Here is a 20919-nt window from a genome sequence, read left to right as displayed (position 1 = left end):
AGACAGAAAGAATGATGATATATAGAATCAGTGCCATTTGGGAGAGTTCAGTCAGTTTGTGATGTCTGAAATTTACACAGAGAGGAATTAATGATTGAGACAGCAAGCAAAATGTGAGAAAAGATGAAATGTGCTAAGCTCATTGGTTATGCAATCTGGCTATCTAACCTTCAACTTTCTTCTGTAACACTACATTTCAAAAGCTTCTCTTCTTGTCCAAACTGTTTATTCACCGCACTTCCATAAATGGCTACACTCCAGACAAAGAACTCCTGAAAAGACCTAAAACTTAAATCCGTATTTAATGTTAACAAATTTCTCTCCTTCAGAGACACTTTTCTGGTTGTTGCCAGTCTACATGCATTAGTTGTTTCGCTGCCCAAGTAGAAAAACTCATCTATTACTTTTAATGTCTCATTTTCTAATCTAATTCCCTCGGCACTGCCTGATTTAATCAGAGTTCATTATATTACTCTTGGTGTACTTACGTTAATGTTCACCTTGTACCATCCTTTCAAGACATTGTCCATTCCGTTCAGCTGTTCAAAGTCCTTTGCTGTCTGAGACAGAACTACAATTTCACTCTCAGACATTCTTGCTCCATTTACAGACTGAATAAAAATCAGCAATACGTACAATTCTGCTTTGACCCCTTTCTCTATCCCTGCTTCCCTTTCACACTCCTTGACTCATAACTGAAATCTGATTTCTGCAGAAGTTGTATGTAACCTCCTGCTCCTTGTATTACCCAATTGACATTTACACATATTCTCCAAACTTATAAAAGCTGTAAATGAAGACTTGCATGTCCTTAACCTGTCTCTTAAGATAAGTCATAGAATCCATGTACTCTCACATGTTCCCACATTTCTCTGGAATTCAAACTGGTCGCTCTGAGGTCGGCTTCTATCAGTATTCTCATTCCTTTGTACATAATTAATGTTAGTAACGTTAGTTACTTATTGAACTGCAAGTTCAGTAATATTCACTCCTATCAGCACCTGCTTTCTTTGGAATTTGAATTACTATATTCTTCTTGAAGTCTGACGGTATTTCACCTGTCTCATATATCTTGCACACCAGGTCGAACAGTCCCAAGGATATCATTAGTTTTGAGGGAATGCAATCTACTTCAGGAGCCTAGTTTTGACTTAAGCCATTCAGTGCTCTGTCAAATTCTTCTCACCGTGTCATATATCTTATTTCATCTACATCAACATCCTCTTCCCTTTCTATAATATTGCCGTCAAGCTCATTTCCCTTGCATAGCCCTCTTTATATACTCCTTTCAGGTTTCCGTTCTTTGCTTAGTACCGGTTTTCCATCTGAGCCTTTGATAATCATATAGCTGGTATCCTTACATTTGTTCTGTAGCAATTCCTGCAAAGCCATTTTGTATTTCCTGTCAGTCTCATTTTTTTAGATATTTTCATTTCCTTTTCCTGCTTCATTTGCTGCATTTTTACATTTCCTCCTTCATCAATTAAATTCAATATTGCCTGTGATAGCCAAGAATTTCTACTAGGTCTTGTCTTTTTACCTATTCGGTCCTCTTCTTCCTTCACTATTTCATCTCGCAAACATAGCCATTTGTCTTGTACTATGTTCCTTTCCCCTTTTGTAGTCAATCTTCGTGTAATGTTCCCTCTGAAATTCACAACCACCACTTATTCTTTCAACTTATCTAGGTCCCATCATTTTAATTTACTACCTTTCTGCGGTTTCTTCAGATTTAATATACAGCTCATAACAAAAATTGTGGTCAGAGTAGACACCTGCCCCTGGAAATGTCTTGCAGTTTAAAATTTGGTTCTGAAATCTTTTCTTTCCATTGTAGAATCAATCTGAAAATTTCCTTCTTTCACGATTCTTAGACGAAATGAGCAGTTAAATTAAAAGGAAGGTCAGTGTTGCCCGTAATATTGATGATTTATTGATAGCAGAATTGATTTTTGATCACATAGTGATCATCTTCAGTGCTGTACAAATTAAACTCAGACACTGGTATCAAGTTATCAATAACCAAGTTTTGGTTATTGATAACTTGATACCAGTGTCTGAGTTTAATTTGTACAGCACTGAAGATGATCACCATGTGATCGAAAATCGATTATACTATCAATAAAACATCAATATGATGGCCAACGCTGACATTCCTTTTAATTTAACATATATGGACATTGTGCACACAGCACTCCATGGAGTCACCAATCAATGAAATGAGCAGTGAGTAAATTATGCTCTATGCAAAATTCTGCTTCCTCTTTCATTCCTTTCGTCCAGTCCGTATTCACCTACTAGGTTTCCCTCTCTTCCTACTACCGAATTCCAGTCCCTCATCACAATTAAACCTCTCTCTCCCTTAATTATCTAAATAATTTATTTTGTCTCATCATACATTCTTTCAATCTCTTCATCTGTGGAGCTAGCTGGCTCATAAACTTGTCCTAATGTGGTGGATGTTGGCTTCGTGTCTACCTTGGCTACGATAATGCATTCACTCTGATGTTCATAATATTTTCTTATTCATTATTAGACCTACTCCTGTATCACCCCTATTTGGTGTTGTATTTATAACCCTGTACTCACCTGACCAGGAGTACTGTTTATCATGCCATTGAACTTCACAAATTGCCACTATATCTATCGTCAACCTATCCAATCTCCTTTTTAAAGTTTCTTCAGTTTTTCTGTATGACAAAATCCCTAGAGTAGTGCCTGGCTGGAGATACCAGTGGGGGGACTATTGTACCTGCAGAATATTTTACCTAATTTGAGTGTACAATACAGCTCCATTCCCTTGGAGAAAAAATGTTGGCTGTAGTTTCACCTTGCTTTCAGTCATTTGCAGTTCCAGCGTAGCAAGACCATGTTACAAAGCCAGATCAGTTAATCATCCAGACTGTTGCCCCTGTAACTACTGGGTTGGTTGGGGGTTGGGTTGTTTGGGGGAAGAGACCAAACAGCGAGATCATCGGTCTCATCGGATTAGGGAAGGACGGGGAAGGAAGTCAGCCGTGCCCTTTCAGTGGAACCATCCCGGCATTTGCCTGGAGCAATTTAGGGAAATCACGGAAAACCTAAATCAGAATGGCCAGACGCGGGATTGAACTGTCGTCCTCCCGAATGCGAGTGCAGTGTGCTAACCACTGTGCCACCTCGCTCAGTGTAACCACTGAAAATACTGCTGCCCCCTTTCAGGAACCACATGTTTGTCTGGTCTCTCAACAGATACCCATTTGTTGTGGTTGTAGCTATGGTACAGCTATCTCTGTCATGGAGGCATGCATGCCACCCCACCACAGCTAGGTGTACAGTTCTTGGGGAGGGGGTGGGTGAGGGGGAACACTTAAAGATATATTAACAACAGACAGGTAAATTATAAAAACTTAATCTGTGTACAGTATTTTTGGAATGAAGCTGCAGCTGTGGAAAAAAGCTGCTGCCTCATTTATACTAAGTGACTGCTGTTGATCTATTGATAGCTTTTCTTGATTACAGTCATAGTTATCTACATCCTTAAGTAAAGAGCTCAGTTTACAGTACATTTCTACTAAACAAGAAGTTCTACAGCATACACTTCTACTTGCCATGTAACTAACAGAATTTTTTAGCGTTGAATCTAAAAATTCAGATAACTTGTAGAAAAAAATCATATTAAGATGTATTTTTAATTAATTTTTGTTGTGATTTCCAGTTTCCTGCTTTATATTAAATGAAAGCTAGTTGAATACCTTTGCTCCGGAGTACACAACTCCACTCTGAGTATTAGACATGGAGGCAAAGTTTACAAGAAAATTATTTTTGTGTCATGTATTCCGACAGTGTAGTCATAGTTCTGTGTCTACATACATATTCTACAAACCACAGTGAAGTGCATGGCAGTAGATACTTAGCACAGTACCACACATTATGGTTTCTTCTCATTCCAATGTGTGCAGCAGGGGATCAATGACGGCCTAAATGCCTCTGTGGACAGCAATATGTAGAAGGCACAAGAATCTCTCTAGACTCACTTAACACTGGTTCTGGGAGTTGTAAACAGGCTTTTGGAGGATAATTTACATCTGTTTTCCAATTCTACAACATTTCTGTGATGCTCCCCCATGAATAAAAACACATGTTAACATTTTTACCTCCCTTCTTTGTATATATCATTATCCCCCATTTGGTATGGTAGTCAGTCTACAAATGAAACTGTTCATAAAACACTTGTGCCTCCAATAATGAAATATTGTTCAAGTGTGTGGACTCAAACCACACAGAACAGGAGACTTGTACAGAAACTCAATTCAATTTCTTTTTCTCTATGTCTACATGACGTTAAAACATACTCAAACAAAGGCAACATGAGTGATCATAGGTTTGCTTGGCTCTGGGGAGTCTCATGGAAATGATGCAAAACTTTAATTTGTAAACACTTGATGCCAGCTATCCCTTGAAAGCTTGCATACAGAGTTTCAATAACCAGTGTAAAGCGAAGAATCTAGAAATATTCAGAGCTATTAGAAATTATTAATTGTTTTCAGAGTTCAATATTTTCCAAAATATTACATGTACAAATATGTTTGATGCATGAATTGAACCAAAAACTCTACAAATATTCTGTAAGTGCCCGTCTTGTCACATGACAAACTTCCAAGAGATACTAAGGCTCATTCCACACCCTATTTAGAACATCATGTCAGTGGTCATCGCAGCAGCATTTGTGTGTTCTCTGCGCCAATCCACTTTTGTTGGTAGTGGGAGTACATAAATGTGATCCATAATGTACTCACAAGGATAGGAAAAAGTCACAAAGCATTGAGTCAGGTGACCTGAGGGAGGGGGGGAGGGGGTCACTATGCCCAATAGAGCAACACAGAATTTCATCGTTTTCATAGAATCAAACATCATTGCTCCAATGAGGGGGTGTCCCATCTTGTTAGAAGATGATTTTTGGAATCAGAAGTCAGTTGTGGAAATAATCACAAGTTGATTGTATCAAGGTAAGAGGTACCTGTCACAGGGTCCTCAGAAGAAAAACAGCCCATGCAGCTTTGTCTAGATACCAACACACAATCCTCTACTTATACAGTAGTTCTTTCTAATTCTTTGTGAATACTTCCTGCACTGCTGTAGCAGATAAACATCTTTGTTACCATTTTGTCAGAGTGCTGCACTCGTAACACCAACTGGTGAGCACAACGCAAATTTGGTGAAATTACAGTTCTATTCATGCATCAATCAAATCCTTGCATATAATACTTTGGAAAATATAGAACTCTGAAAATGAATGAATCATTTGTAGTATCCCTGTATTTTAGCTTCTTTCGTATCACTCCCACAGAGATCACAAAGTCAGCATTAGCCTAATTATAGCATGTGCATAGCTATTTAAGTAGTCATTTTCTTCTTGGTCCATACGTAATTAGAACTGGAAGAAACTGTAACAAGTGATATGATGTTAGGGGTCTTCGACCATGCAATTCAGTGGTTTTCAAAATGTAAATTTAAATGTATGTGTGAATTTCCATCACAAAATATACTCACTGCTGCTTCTGCTGAATAAACACTTTATTTCCTTGGAGTGTAACTGTACTTTTTTGGTCCACTAATCATTTGAAATGAAAGAGGTGTACTGTGTGTATTGTGATGTAGGACAAGTCAGTATAGTGATATTGTAAATTATGCAAGATTATATAATGAAAAAAGCGATGTGGATTGTTTTGCTGATGTGGCAATATATGATTAGATGAAGACATAATTTCAGAAAAAGTAGAACTTTAGTTGCACTGTAGCACAAGATAATTCAATAAAAAGGGAAATGAAAATAAAGGGTGTCTCAAACAGAAGAAAGGGTGTCTCAAACAGAAGACTGGATTTGAAGCTACTATAAATTGAATGCATTTATTTGAAAGAAGCCAACAAAGCACACAATTCTCTTCAGGAGGTGTTGTGGTTTAAACGTGAAACGTAGTGTCTGGTATACGACACCCTAACACCCCCCCCCCCCCCCCCCCCCCGCTCTCTCTCTCTCTCTCTCTCTCTCTCTCTCTCTCTCTCTCTCTCTCTCTCACACACACACACACACACACACACACACACACACACACACACACACACACACACACACACAAACGCTACAAGTGATTACTTGGTCCATGAAATTAACCATCACCCACTCACACTTTTCCCCATCAACTTTGTCATGAATATGTTAAATTTCTTGTTTGAGTTCCAACGGATTAAGGGGTTTGTTCTGGTAAACTCATGATTTAGTGTATCTCCAATAGGTCAGGTCACAAGACTGAGGTGGATAGATTTGGTCTCATCATAAAAAGATTAGTCTGTCAAGGAAATTTTCATGCAATGGAGGGATTGTGTCCCCTGAAGTGTGGCAGGTTGTGCTGTCTTGTTGGAATTAAAATTCTCTATCTACATTTGATCCAAATGGGGCCAAAGGAAAGCAGTGTGCATCGTGCAATAAAAAGTGAACTCCATTTAGTGTGACAGCTCTTCCTTGTTCATCTTCAAAAAAGTAATAACGGATTACGCCAACACTCCAAATCCCACTCTAAACTGTAATTCACTGAGGATGCATGTATTTTTCATGAATTACTGTTGGGTTCTCTGATCCCCACATTTGACAACTATGCTTGTTCACAAAGCTGTTTAAATGGAATTGATCTTGGAAAGTGATTCACTTTGTGAAACCATGCTCTCTCATTCCTTTTCCAGGATCCATTGCACAAGTGTTGTTTTTTTCCATGATCCATTGGTTCCTGTGTTAAGGGGAGCTGGAACGATAAAAATGACAAAATTAATGTTTTTTTTTTTCATTATAAAATTATTTGGAGTTTTCTGAATAAAACAAATCAAGTTTCACCCTTCTAAGTAAATTCTAAGTGTGTTTTTTATCGCTGCAAAGTTGATGCGCCACGTAAACGGTTTAACGACTTGGTATGTCACCTCTGATGGCGCCGCTCACTGGCTGCAAGCAGGGTGTCTTTGCAGAATTAGACAGTGTTTTGTTTTCCAACGTTGTGTGGCTTTATCACTGTGACAAGTGACTGTTTATATCGGTAAATACAAATGCTATAACATGTGTGTTGACTTGTGGAGTTCACTTTGTGTTGTTTAGCTGTTCAATTTTGTGTATTTGATGAATGGCAGCTAAATATAGACAAATGTAAATTAATGCAGATGAATAGGAAAAAGAATCCTGGAATGTTTGAATACTCCATTAGTAGTGTAGTGCTTGACACAGTCATGTCGATTAAATATTTGGACGTAACATTGCATAGCGATATGAAGTGGGACAAGCATGTAATGGCAGTTGTGGGGAAGGCGGATAGTCGTCTTCAGTTCATTGGTAGAATTTTGGGAAGATGTGGTTCATCTGTAAAGGAGACCGCTTATAAAACACTAATATGACCTCTTCTTGAGTACTTCTCGAGCATTTGGGATCCCTATCATGTCAGATTGAGGGAGGACATAGAAGCAATTCAGAGGCGGGCTGCTAGATCTGTTACTGGTAGGTTTGATCATCACGCGAGTGTTACGGAAATGCTTCAGGAATTCGGGTCGGAGTCTCTAGAGGAAATGAGGCATTCTTTTCGTGAATCACTACTGAGGAAATTTAGAGAACCAGCATTTGAGGCTGACTGCAGTACAATTTTACTGCTGCCAACTTATATTTCGCGGAAAGACCACAAAGATAAGATAAGAGAGATTAGGGCTCGTACAGAGGCATATAGGCAGTCATTTTTTCCTCGTTCTGTTTGGGAGTGGAACAGGGAGAGAAGACGCTAGTTGTGGTACGAGGTTCCCTCCGCCACATACCGTATGGTGGATTGCGGAGTATGTATGTAGATGTAGATTTTGCACATACCTGTTTTACATATTTGGTTTGTGGATATCAATATGCCCTGTTTCAGCAATTGAGTGTTTAAGAAAAGGCAAAATGAGTGGAAGAATAAATCTTTTGTTGTTTCGAAGGGAGATGCTGCTCAGACTGCTTCACTGACTACTCCAAATGAATGTGATAGAACTTCTTCCAGCAAGAAACTTTGTGACAGCAAAGAAAAATTTGAAAACTATGAAAGTGACAGTAATGTTGTGAATGAAATAATTAACATTTCCTGGCTCTCTAATATTTTGAAACAACAGTATTTCAGCATCAAAACCATTCTTATGAAGTTTTACACACTTCGCACCACCACAGTCTACACAGTCCCTTCTTCCCTCATCTGGTAGTACTCCATATTTGCGGCAAAAAGTCAAACAATTTTCTATGCTGGATAATCATGGAATTAGATTTTTCCCTGTGAGAGAATCTACTGAAGAAACATCAAGAACACCAGACATCCCACTCACTAACAACATAAATCATCTGGGTTTCCCTAGCAACTCACAAATAATTTGTGGAGATATGTAATTTGAGCAACTACAGGAACAACGGGAAACAGACAAAAATGATGATCACCAATAATTGATCACAATGCCCGCCACTGGAGTTGCATGATCAATTTACGATCGCACATTCGATATGTGTCGTTTGGACCCAGCTACTTCGATAGGCAAACATTCTTGGAAATTATCGGCTAGTGTATGGCTTGCGTTGCATTGGCGAGGGCAGTGTTGCAGGGGCAATGTTATGTGGCATTATGAACTTGCCAAAACCACCAACCAAGTTTGGATTTTATAATGAATGGTGGGATCTTTTGCTGAAGATATTGCTCAAGCAACAATGAAGAAAGCAGTTGAAGAAGCTGTGACAGATAATGGGAATTGTAGAGATTTAACTGTTGCTTTAGATGGATCATGGCAATGTAGAGGTCATAAATCTGTAAATGGAGTTGTGACAGCTACCTGTGGAGACAGATGCAAAGCAATTGATGTTGCTGTTCTCTCAAAACATTGTAGATGTAAGGGCAATACCAAGGACGAACATAGTGAAAGTTGTGAAGCAAATTTTCACAGCACGAGTGGAGCGATGGAACTAGAGGGAGTGAAAGCAATTTTTTCCAGATCAGAGGAGTGGTATGATGTATGATACACTAACTATGTAGGAGATGGTGATTCTAAGGGATATAAAGCTGTAGAGGAACTCAAACCTTATGGCAGCGAAATTTACATTAAAAAACAGGAGTGCATTGGACATGTGCAGAAGCGCATGGGACCTCACTTGTGCAAACTAATGCAGACATTAGGATCCCAGAAGCTTAGTGATGGTAAGACCCTTGGAGGAAGAGGGAGATTGACAGATGGAGCAACTGATAGATTGCAGAGGTATTATGGGTGTGCAATTAGGCAAAATACAAGAAGCATTGAACACATGAGGAGAGCAGTATGGGCATTATTTTTATACTGCATCAACAAATGAGCACCCACAACATGCACTGTGCCCCACAGGTGACGACTCGTGGTGTAAGTACCAATCAGGAAAGGAATATGTCCATAAAAACAGTTTGCCAAATGCTGCAATTGATGTAATTGAGCCCATATTCAGAGATTTATCACAGCCAAGTTTATTGGAAAAGTGTTTACATGGGAAAACACAAAATCCAAATTAAAGTGTAAATAATTTAATTTGGATTAGGATTCCCAAAAGAGTGTTTGTACAGATAAAAACATTGCATTTTGGAGTGTATGATGCAGTGGCAACATACAATGAAGGAAACATTATCAAATGTGATGTGCTGAAACATTTAGGTGTCCAACCAGGACGACACAACACCATTTCCAAAATGTGCCTAATTGATGAAGAAAGACTAAGAGGTGCAGGAAGAAGAGACAAAAGCCTACAACATGCAGCAAAAGGGAAGAAAAGACCAGTGAAAAGGAAACTAACACTGGAAAAAAAGAAGAGGATGCTGATAATCCATCATATGGGGCAGGAATAAAAACTTTATAAACCATTTCCCGTAACTTTAAAATTTTCATCTTTGAGGAACATTTTCTCAAAAACTGCCTACAGTATATCAATGAAATTTATACACAATATTGTTTACTTCTTTTCCTTTATTTTTATAACAAATTGTAAAAGAATATTGTATAATTCAAGAGTTATAGAAGAAAAAGAGCAAAATTTTAGAGAAAAAAATAAACATCTGTTTAAAAAAAATTATAAAACAAAAACCAATTAATATTTCTTAACATGACATTATAACTTTGTAGAGAAATATTCACTGAACATGTAGTCCAAATTTCAGAGCAATATGTTTAATGGTTTTAGAAAAAAGGTTCCTTCTATTTGCTAAAATTAACTTGAAGGAGATGGATCGTTCCGGCTCCCCTTAACTAAGCTTTGTATGCTTGCAAGCACAAATTTTTCATTAAGATTCTGTGCATTGTTGCGGGACACATGCACACTTCTTGAGTATGCAGGTGACATGATTTTCCCCGACTCACAGTAACAGAGTAACGGACAGCAACGTCATTTGCCTCATTCTGGCCACTTTGAGGGTGTTCAGGGCTTTTGACACATACTGTTAAACTGTCTTCCCACTCCCCCCCCCCCCCCCCCCCCCCCACACACACACACACACACAAATTTCTTGATGGACATATGGACAGTGGATTCATTTGTTGCATTGTTGTGTCCAAAAATAGTACAGAGTTTCTGAACATTTTGCACAAAACTTTTGCCATTCTTCTAGTGAGTTTTCACAACCTACACTCACTGTTCAATACTGTATGTTTCCATGCCAATACTCCACAAACACAGACCTGGAAAACAAAAGCACAGTATCAAAACATACCTCAATGAACACTCATGACAAAATATGCGGAAACAATCTTTCCAATAACAATAAATAAAAATAATGTGCTTTCAAAATCCAACACTCTTTTTGACACACCCATTATGAAAATAAGCAAATGCTACTGTCTTCAGAGAGATGTTTCTGAGAACAGAACATGCTGAACTGAGCTTCTTGATTAGTTTATCTATGTTTTCACTATCTTTTAACTTATTATCCAGCTGGGTCCCATGGAATTTGACACTGATTTAGTGAATTATAATAATGTCTTCTTCTGGTGCTAACAAGTTGTTAATGTTTGTCTGAAGTGGCATAATTTGAGCCTTCATGAAATTAAGACTTAAACTGTTAGCTGTAAACAAGTTGTAGGCCTTTTCAGTATCAACTGAGGTGTGACTGATAATGCTGTTTCAACCCCTCATTAGAATGCTTGTCTTCAGCAAATATTAGTTTTTGAACCATTCGTTAAAGTCACTGGATGGTTTCATGTCTGAGACAGTCTGTTAATGAGGTACCCTGCTTGCTGTTGTGAAGGTAAGAATCCATCCGTGTAAAATGATTACCATTATTGCCATAACACTTCAGTTTCTAAATTGAATTTTGTGACCCACACAAAGGCTTGTAATGTCACAAAATTTTTGCCTGATGTAGTTCAGCAACTCAGCATAGCATGGACTCAATGAGTCCTTGGAAGCCCCTGCAGAAATATTGAGCCATGCTGCCTCTGTAGTCATTCATAATAGCAAAAGTGTTGCTGCTGCAGGATTTTGTGATTCATACAAGGTATGTAACTGACCTCTAGATTATGTTCCATAAATTTATGATGGGGTTCATGTTGGGCAATCTGGGTGCCAAATCATTCATCAAAAAATCATTCGCTCAAACTATCCACAATGCTCTTCAAACCAATCACAAACAATTGCGTCCAAATGACATGGACCTTTGGCATCCATAAAAATTCCATTGTTGTTTGGGAACATAAGTTCTACATTGATTTCTGTGGTTATTACATGCAGTGTTGCTTGTCTGTTAGCACTGACAACTCTACACAAATGCATCTACTCTTAGTTGGAAAGTGAAAGCTTTGGCCACTGCATTGTCCGTGGTGAGAGGTGATGCCAGAATTTTGGTATTCGTGGCACATTCTTGACACTGTGGATCTCGGAATATTGAAATCCATAACAATATCTGAATTGGAATGCCCCATGTGTCTGGCTCCAACTACCATTTCTGTCATGCAGCCTTAGTCATGTTGAAAACCTTTTCACATGTATCACCTGAGTACAAATGACATGTTCTTCAACATACTGCCTTTTTATACCTCATGTATGCGATACTACCACTATTCGTATATGTGCTTATTGCTATGCCATGACTTTTGTCACCTCAGTGTATTTCTGAGATCATTTATTGCTTTTTCTGTGGATGATCTTTTATGAAAAATAAATTGCCAGGCAGTTAAAACATTCATCTCACTTAAATGAGCCAGTGGTCTGTCGTAAGACATTTTCTCAAAATTGTTTGAAAATAATGGAAGGAAAATAGGTCTGTAATTAAGGGTGTTGCTTGTCTTTGTCTTCAGTTTTATAGATGGCTTTTACTACAGCATCTTTAAATCTGTTAGGATATATGCCCTGGGACATTTATTAATTACAAAAATGCCATAAATAAATCTAATCTTGATGGGTACAACATTTTCTGCCACTGTGGGGAAGTAGCCATTGAATTTGGTGGCCATTGATTCCAAAGCATCACCATTTCTCCCAGGCTATTTTCTAGGTGCTTAATTTCATTTGGATAATTTTTTACAGTGTTCCAAATTGTTTTGCCTTATTGTTCAAGTCAACTTAAATCGTAGTCCAGGTGTCTGTCCTTTTGGTAACATACTCAAGGAGTCTACAGTACTGTTGGTAATGAAGTTTCAAATTTTTGACTACAGTATGTCCTCTGTATGAGGTACAGCCCTCTCTTCCAAGTCAAGAGACTTAATCACATGTGTAATCCATCTTTCATTGTGGTTTCTGTTCAATTGTCACCTTTATTTGTTTCAGAGGTAAACAAGTTGCAAAGTGCTGTGAAACATGTTTAATAAAGGGTTAACTTTTCCATCTAATCTGTTTGCTGTATAAATTTTTCAAAGCTTTCTTCCTGTAGTTTCTCACAAAACACCATATTGAGTCAATGCTTATGATTCTGCGATATGATATTTTTCTTCTGTGGTCTGTACCCAACTGGTCAGCATTCTTAGTGTTAACATTTGACCATCATGGTCAGATAAAGCATCATACAGTTCATTACTACAGATTCTTAAGTCTAAAACCAAATTGTTGGTGGGTATTGAACTATATCCCTCAACTGTCACAGGAATTTAATGTGGTAAATAATTCAAAGCTTGACGTCAACTTATGTACTGTCTGGCAGATAATCAACATTAGTCTCCACAAGGTATGATTTTCCCAGTCGAATCTTTACAACGTAATTAAAACTGTCTCCAGCTGTTTTATGGAGTTTAAGATACTGCCACCTGCCAGAGGTTTCTCAGTAGTTCAATATCTGTGATTATTTTGAGTTATTAACATCTGTACTCCATAAGCCACCTTTTGGTGTGTAGTGGAGGGTACTTTTGCAACACTATTATTTCCCCCCTTTCCTGTTCCATTCTCAAATGGTGCATGTGAAGAATGATTGTGTATAAACATGAATATGAACTGTAATTTCTCTGATTAGGCTTATTTTGTGAGACATACATGGGAGAATTTAACATGCTGCCCAAATCTTCCCAGAATGTATACATTTGGAATTTCAACAGAAAGACCCAATGTGATGCACAACATTCTCTTCTTGTGTCTACATTGTAGTTTGTTGAATGTCTCTGTAAAGCTCTCACACTGATAAAATGATCCCATGACAAAATGTCATTATTCATTAATCTTATCTGTTTTTACTAACCCAATCTGGTGAAGGTCCCAGATCGATGAGTAATAGCCAAGAACCAGTGAAACTAGAGTCTTGCAGGGCACTTTTCTCATGGATGAATTACATTTCTGTAAGATTTCTCCATTGAATCTTAGCCTGACATCTGCTTTTGCTGCAGTTTGTTTTATGAAAACACTTCACATTGCTTTGGGCACATTCTGTGAATAACATGTACAAATTTTTACAAACAGCCAATCCACTGTAAAATATTCTTGGGAGAGACAGTTTTGAGTGAAAGCAAAGCTTAATCAATTAACAGTACATGGAATAAGAATGGTTCATCCTTCTCATAAGCAACCCCTATCTTCCTTTATGTTAATCTAGAGAACAAAACATGTTGATAAAAAAGATCTAAAAGGCTTCAGCACTGTTAGTATATTGTGATGTTCAAGAACCAGTTCCCTTTAATCAAATATCTGTTCTTCCCAATTTCAGTATCTAATATGTCTTTCTACTGATTGTTGTATAAGTTTATTTCGCTACATGGAGTATTTTGAGTAAATTGCATGTACTTTACTTCCAGGTGCTAGGTGGTATTGTGCAAACAACGGGTTGGCCTGGTGTTGTAACAGTTGTTGGCAACTGGTTTGGCGAAGGAAACAGAGGTAAATAGTGAGCAGCTTGTTTTTAAAGAGAAAAAATATTGCCTCAACAGATATTCTCACCTTTCGTATCTCCATTCATCATATCTCTATTACAAATCTCGTTGTTTTCCTAATTTACATTGCATCCATGTACATTCGAAACCTTGCAACATTCTCGGTCTTGTTTATAGATCTATGTTATATGGGGGAGTTCAACAATATTAGGAAACAGGATAGATTGCTACTCATTGAAAAGATGACTCTTTGAGTTACAGACAGGCACAACAAAAAGACTTGAGCTTTCAGCCAAAGCCTTCTTCAGAAAAGAAAACACAACACACATTCACACAAGCAAGTACACCCCATGCACATATGACAGCTATCTCTGGTGGCTTGGACTGGAATGTAACTGTTAGATTGAATTAAAGCAGCAACCTGGAGTGAGGTGAAGGATACAGGGGGGGGGGGGGGGGGGGGGGTTTGCTTTCTGGTGAAGTGTGCAGCCTGTGTGCCACCCTCTGAAAATGCACCTGCCTGTCTTTCCCCATCCCTGCTCCTCTCCTTTTCTGCTCTACATCCCCCCCCCCCCTCTCTGCCTCAAAGCCTCCTGACACTGCACCTGACAGCCTTGTCATGTCTCCACCTAGCCCCTGCATGCTCAGCCATACAACGCTCTTCTCTCCCCACCTCCCCACGTCCCCACACACACACACATCCATATCCTGCTATTATCCCCCTCCCCACTCCAGATTGCAGCTTTTGTTCAACATGACAGTTTCATTCCAGTCTGATCCCCCTGCGGGTCCGGGGGTTAGAATAGGCCTGAGGTATTCCTGCCTGTCGTAAGAGGCGACTAAAAGGAGTCCATCCCCCTCAAGGGGGTAGTTAGCGCCTGCGTCTGGAGACGGACGGTTCCACGACCTATATTTGTGGTCTTTTTGATTTTTCATTTCTCGTTTCTTCCTTCCTTTGGTTGGTTCCTTTCTTTGTTCTTCTCCATCTCAGTCTTCCTTACTCTTTCCCTTGCCTTCTTCTCCTTGCCTACTTCTCCTTGCCTACTTCTCCTTGCCTTCTCTGATCTCCGCCTTGGCGTTTGAGACAGTCTGTCCTCTCTCTCTCTTCCTTTTCCTCTTCTTCCTTCCTCCCTGTGCGCGCCTGAAGGCCGACCCATGCTTTCACATGCGTAGCCGGTGATGGGGTAACGCGTAATTTCCCGCCCTGGGTAGACAAGTAAGGCACGCACGTACCCCCTGGTAAAGGCCAGGCCCGGGGAGGGGTGATTGCCTGAGCTGATACCTTCTGACCATGCCGATTGGTCCCTCCGTCTGTTTCTCAGGAGGTGTGACCTGAGGTGTAAACATTCACCTAAGGCGGGAGTGCCCTCTGAGAGGGTCCCCATAAGGAAGGAGCGCGCCATCGGAGACGCTGGCAGTCATGGTGGATTCCTCCGCAATGGATTTCTCTTCTTCTCTCTCGACTTCTGCCCACAAACGGAAACATGACCAGCCACCAGTGACAAAAGTACTACCGCCTGCCCCACAGTTCCTCGTCGTTTCTTGATCTGAGGACGGAAAGGATTTCTCCTCTGTCAACCCTTTCGTTATCCAGAAGGGCGTAGATGCCATCACCGGATCTGTGAAGTCGTGTACCAGGTTGCGTAATGGTACCTTGTTACTAGAAACTGAGAACGCCTTTCAGGCACAGAAACTGCTTCGAGCCACACTCCTGTACACGTTCCCTGTCCGGGTGGAGGCTCACCGAACTTTGAATTCGTCTCGTGGTGTGGTCTATACTAGATCCCTCGACGGATTGACTGACGAGGAGATTCAGTCTTTCCTCGCTGAGCAGGGCGTGACGGCTGTCCATAGGGTCATGAAAAAGGTCAACAATGACCTTGTACCGACCCGGACACTTTTCTTGACCTTCGATAGTGTTCAGCTGCCATCGCGCATCAAAGCGGGCTATGAGGTTATTTCTGTTCGCCCCTATGTCCCGACACCTACGCGCTGCTACCAGTGTCAGCGTTTTAATCACACTCGCCAGTCTTGTTCCAATGCGGCTAAATGTGTCACTTGTGGCAGGGATGCCCATGAGGGTGACTGTCCACCTCCGTCTCCTCATTGTGTGAACTGTCAGGGTGACCATGCAGTGTTCTCCCGTGACTGTCCCATCTATAAGGAAGAACGCTGTATCCAAGAAATTCGGGTCAAAGAGAAAGTGTCCACCTCGGCTGTGTCGCAAGCTGTTTGCTAGTAGGAAGCCCACGCTGCTCCCAACGGGGAAATACAGTACTGTCCTCGGCACTCCTCGGACTACCAGGGAAGTGGCAACCCAGAAATGCGATCTGACCTACAGCACCACGGTCGTCCGTTCGGCCAGTGCTAAGATCGCGCAGTCGATGTCACCCCACAGACACAAGCCCCTTCATCAGCTTCTGCTAAGACGAAGACCCAGAAATCAGATGCACGGGCCTTCAAGAAGGAACCGTCCCGTGCAGACTTCCTACATACCTCAACCTCCCAGCCATCGACCAGTACTTCCACCAAACGACCTTCCAAGAAGGCTCATAGGAAGCACAGTTCTCCTTCTCCGCCACGGCGCATTTCTTCTCCTGCGCCACCTAGCGGTTGCCGCCCCAGGCCGTCATCCGTTTCGCGTGGCCGCACCGCTGGTAGTCGAACATCTGGCCGTTCACCGGCGGAGGAAGCTCCCCCTCCCGGCCATCTTACCAAGATGGCTGATGAACCTATAGAACCAATGGACGATGACTGTCCGCCTACTGATAGCGGCAGCAGTGCTCGCTCGAAGCCAGGCCCTCAGCGGCCTTCGAGGTGACCCCTTCTTTCATCTACCTTTTCCTCTTATGATGGCACTTATTCACTGGAATATTCGCAGCATTCGCTCCAACCGAGAGGATTTGAAGTTGCTGCTCTGCTTGCACTGTCCGCTCGTCATAGCCCTCCAGGAAACGAAGCTACGCCCATGCGATCAAATTGCCTTGGCACACTACACCTCTGTGTGTTTTGACCTACCCCCTGTGGTAGGTATTCCGGCTCATGGAGGGGTTATGTTGCTGGTCTGGGATGATATTTACTACGATCCCATCACATTGCACACTGGCCTGCAGGCAGTTGCCATCCGAACTACTCTCCCCACTTTTACATTTTCCATTTGTACTGTTTACACTCCATCGTCATCTGCCGTTACCAGGGCAGACATAATGCAACTTATTGCTCAGCTACCTGCACCATTTTTGTTAACTGGAGACTTCAATGCCCACCATCCCCTTTGGGGCTCTCCAGCATCCTGCCCGAGGGGCTCCCTGTTAGCAGACCTTTTCAACCAGCTTAATCTTGTCTGCCTCAATACTGGCGCCCCTACTTTTCTTTCAGACACATCTCACACCTATTCCCACTTAGACCTCTCTATATGTACTACCCAACTTGCACGCCGGTTTGAGTGGTATGCACTGTCTGATACATATTCGAGCGACCAATTCCCGTGTGTTATCCATCTCCTGCAGCATACCCCCTCTCCGTGCTCATCTAGTTGGACTATCTCCAAAGCAGACTGGGGGCTCTTCTCTTCCAGGGCGACCTTTCAGGATCAAACCTTCACAAGCTGCGATCGTCAGGTCGCACACCTCACGGAAGTCATTCTCACTGCTGCTGAATATTCCATCCCTCACCCTACTTCTTCTCCACGTCGCGTACCGGTCTCCTGGTGGACCGCAGCACGTAGAGACGCTTTACGTGCTCGTCGACGTGCTTTATGCACCTTTAAACGCCACCCTACAGCAGCGAATTGTATCACTTATAAACGATTACGTGCACAGTGTCGTCGTATTATTAAAGAAAGCAAGAAAACAAGCTGGGCTGCTTTCACAAGGACCTTCAACAGTTTTACTCCTTCTTCTGTTGTCTGGGGTAGCCTGCGCCGGCTATCTGGCACTAAGGTCCACTCACCAGTTTCTGGCTTGACGGTCGTGAATGGCATCCTTGTGGCCCCTGAGGATGTCTCCAATGCCTTCGGCCGCTTTTTCGCAGAGGTTTCGAGCTCCGCTCATTACCACCCTGCCTTCCTCCCCCGCAAACAGGCAGAGGAGGCTAGGCCACCTAACTTCCGCTCCTCGAATCGTGAAAGTTATAATGCCCCATTCACCATGCGGGAACTCAAAAACGCACTTGCCCGGTCACGGTCCTCCGCTCCAGGGCCTGATTCTATTCATATTCAGATGCTGAAGAACCTTTCTCCTGTGGGTAAAGGTTTTCTTCTTCGTTCTTACAATCGCATTTGGATTGAGGGACATGTCCCCGCATGCTGGCGCGAGTCTATTGTTGTCCCGATTCCTAAGCCGGGGAAGGACAAGCACTTGCCTTCCAGTTATCGACCCATCTCGCTTACCAGCTGTGTCTGTAAAGTGATGGAGCGAATGGTTAACTCTTGTTTGGTTTGGCTGCTCGAGTCTCGACGTCTACTTACCAATGTACAATGTGGATTTCGTAGGCGCCGCTCTGCTGTTGACCATCTGGTTACCTTGTCAATCTTCATTATGAATAACTTCTTGCGGAAGCGCCCGACCGCGGCTGTGTTCTTTGATTTGGAGAAGGCTTACGACACCTGTTGGAGGGTGGGCATTCTCCGCACCATGCATTCATGGGGCCTTCGCGGTCACCTCCCTCTTTTTATTCGTTCCTTTTTAATGGATCGACAGTTCAGGCTACGTGTGGGTTCTGTCCTGTCAGACACCTTTCGCCAGGAGAATGGGGTGCCACAGGGCTCAGTTTTGAGCATCGCTCTCTTCGCCATAGCGATCAATCCAATAATGGATTGCCTCCCAGCTGATGTATCAGGCTCCCTTTTCGTGGACGATTTTACCATCTATTGCAGCGCGCAGCGTACATGTTTCCTGGAGCGCTGTCTTCAGCGTTCTCTGGACCGTCTTTACTCCCGGAGTGTCGCCAATGGCTTCCGTTTTTCTGCTGAGAAGACGGTCTGTATTAACTTCTGGCGCTACAAAGAGTTTCTCCCACTGTCCTTACAACTCGGTCCCATTGCTCTCCCATTCGTGGAGACAACAAAATTTTTAGGTCTTACATTTGACAGGAAACTTAGCTGGTCTCCACATGTGTCATATTTGGCTGCCCGTTGTACCCGTTCTCTAAATGTCCTCCGTGTTCTCAGTGGTATGTCGTGGGGAGCGGATCGAACCATCCTACTTCGTCTATATCGGTCGATCGTCCACTCCAAGCTGGATTATGGGAGCTTCGTATACTCCTCTGCACGGCCATCCATCTTACGCCGCCTCAACTCCATACAACATCGGGGTTTACGACTTGCGATCGGAGCGTTTTATACTAGTCCCGTCGAGAGTCTTCATGCTGACGCTGGTGAATTGCCACTCACCTACCGGCGCGATATACTGCTTTGTCGATATGCCTGTCGGCTACTGTCAATGCCCGACCACCCGTCTTATCGTTCCTTTTTTGACGACTCTCTCGACAGTCAATACGGGTTGTATGTCTCTGCCCTGCTACCCCCTGGAGTTCGCTTTCGTCGCCTCATTCAACACCTTAAATTTTCCCTCCCTGCAACCTTTCGAGTGGGCGAGAGCCACACGCCACCTTGGCTCCAGGCTCAGGTTCGCGTTCACCTTGACCTCAGCTCACTCCCAAAGGAGGTTACCCCCGGTTGGGTCTACCACTCCCGTTTTGTCGAACTTCGTTCAAAGTTCATTAATATGACCTTCATTTATACAGATGGCTCAAAGACCAATGACGGGGTCGGGTGTTCTTTTATTGTCGGGGCACAAAGTTTCAAATACCGGCTCCATGGCCATTGTTCGGTCTTCACAGCTGAGCTCTTTGCCCTCTACCAGGCTGTTCTTTACATCTGCCGCCACCGACATTCTGCTTATGTCATCTGCTCCGATTCCCTGAGCGCCATCCAGAGCCTCAGTGATCCGTATCTGGTTCACCCTTTCGTGCACCGGATCCAACGCTCTCTTCAGCAGCTGGTGGACGTCGGTTCTCCGGTTAGCTTTATGTGGGTTCCTGGCCATGTCGGTATCCCTGGGAACGAAGCTGCAGATGCCGCGGCCAAGGCTGCGGTCCTCCAGCCTCGGACAGCTTCTTGTTGTGTCCCTTCGTCAGATTGTAGCAGGGTAATTTGTCGGCGCATTTTATCGCTGTGGCATGCCGATTGGGCTGCACTTACAGACAACAAGCTTCGAGCCTTGAAATCTCTTCCCGCGGCTTGGACGTCCTCCTCCCGCCCTTCTCAGTGGGAGGAGGTCGTTTTGGCCCGGTTACGAATTGGACACTGCCGGTTCAGCCATCGCCATCTGCTGACGGCTGCGCCGGCGCCGTTCTGCCCATGTGGGCAATTGCTGACGGTCAGCCACATTTTAACATCCTGTCCGGATTTTAACACACTGCGTCTTGATCTTGGCCTGCCATGTACTCTAGATGCCATTTTAGCGGATGACCCACGAGCAGCTGCTCGCGTTCTTCGTTTTATCAACTTGACAAACCTCTCTAAGGACACTTGATTATGCTGTTTTTTAATCCTATGCCTGTCAGTCTGTCTTTTATCGTGTTTTCCCTTTTAGTTGC

At 42.4% G+C, this 20919-nt stretch overlaps 1 protein-coding gene across 8 annotated transcripts in view; it reads left to right on the top strand.

Moving 5' to 3' along the window:
- The window catches only part of LOC126418638 (glucose-6-phosphate exchanger SLC37A2), a 420139-nt gene that overhangs the window by 348664 nt on the left and 50556 nt on the right, over positions 1-20919 (top strand). For all 8 annotated transcript variants that reach the window (XM_050085494.1, XM_050085490.1, XM_050085491.1 and 5 more), the window contains exon 6: positions 14245-14326. In XM_050085494.1, the coding sequence (XP_049941451.1) occupies positions 14245-14326 (82 nt within the window). The remainder of the gene's footprint in view (positions 1-14244; positions 14327-20919) is intronic.

This window comes from Schistocerca serialis, chromosome 9 (genome assembly GCF_023864345.2).
Source record: "Schistocerca serialis cubense isolate TAMUIC-IGC-003099 chromosome 9, iqSchSeri2.2, whole genome shotgun sequence".
Lineage (NCBI taxonomy): Eukaryota > Metazoa > Arthropoda > Insecta > Orthoptera > Acrididae > Schistocerca > Schistocerca serialis.
Note: the sequence above shows the minus strand (reverse complement) of the source record. Positions and strands in the feature narration are given on the sequence as shown.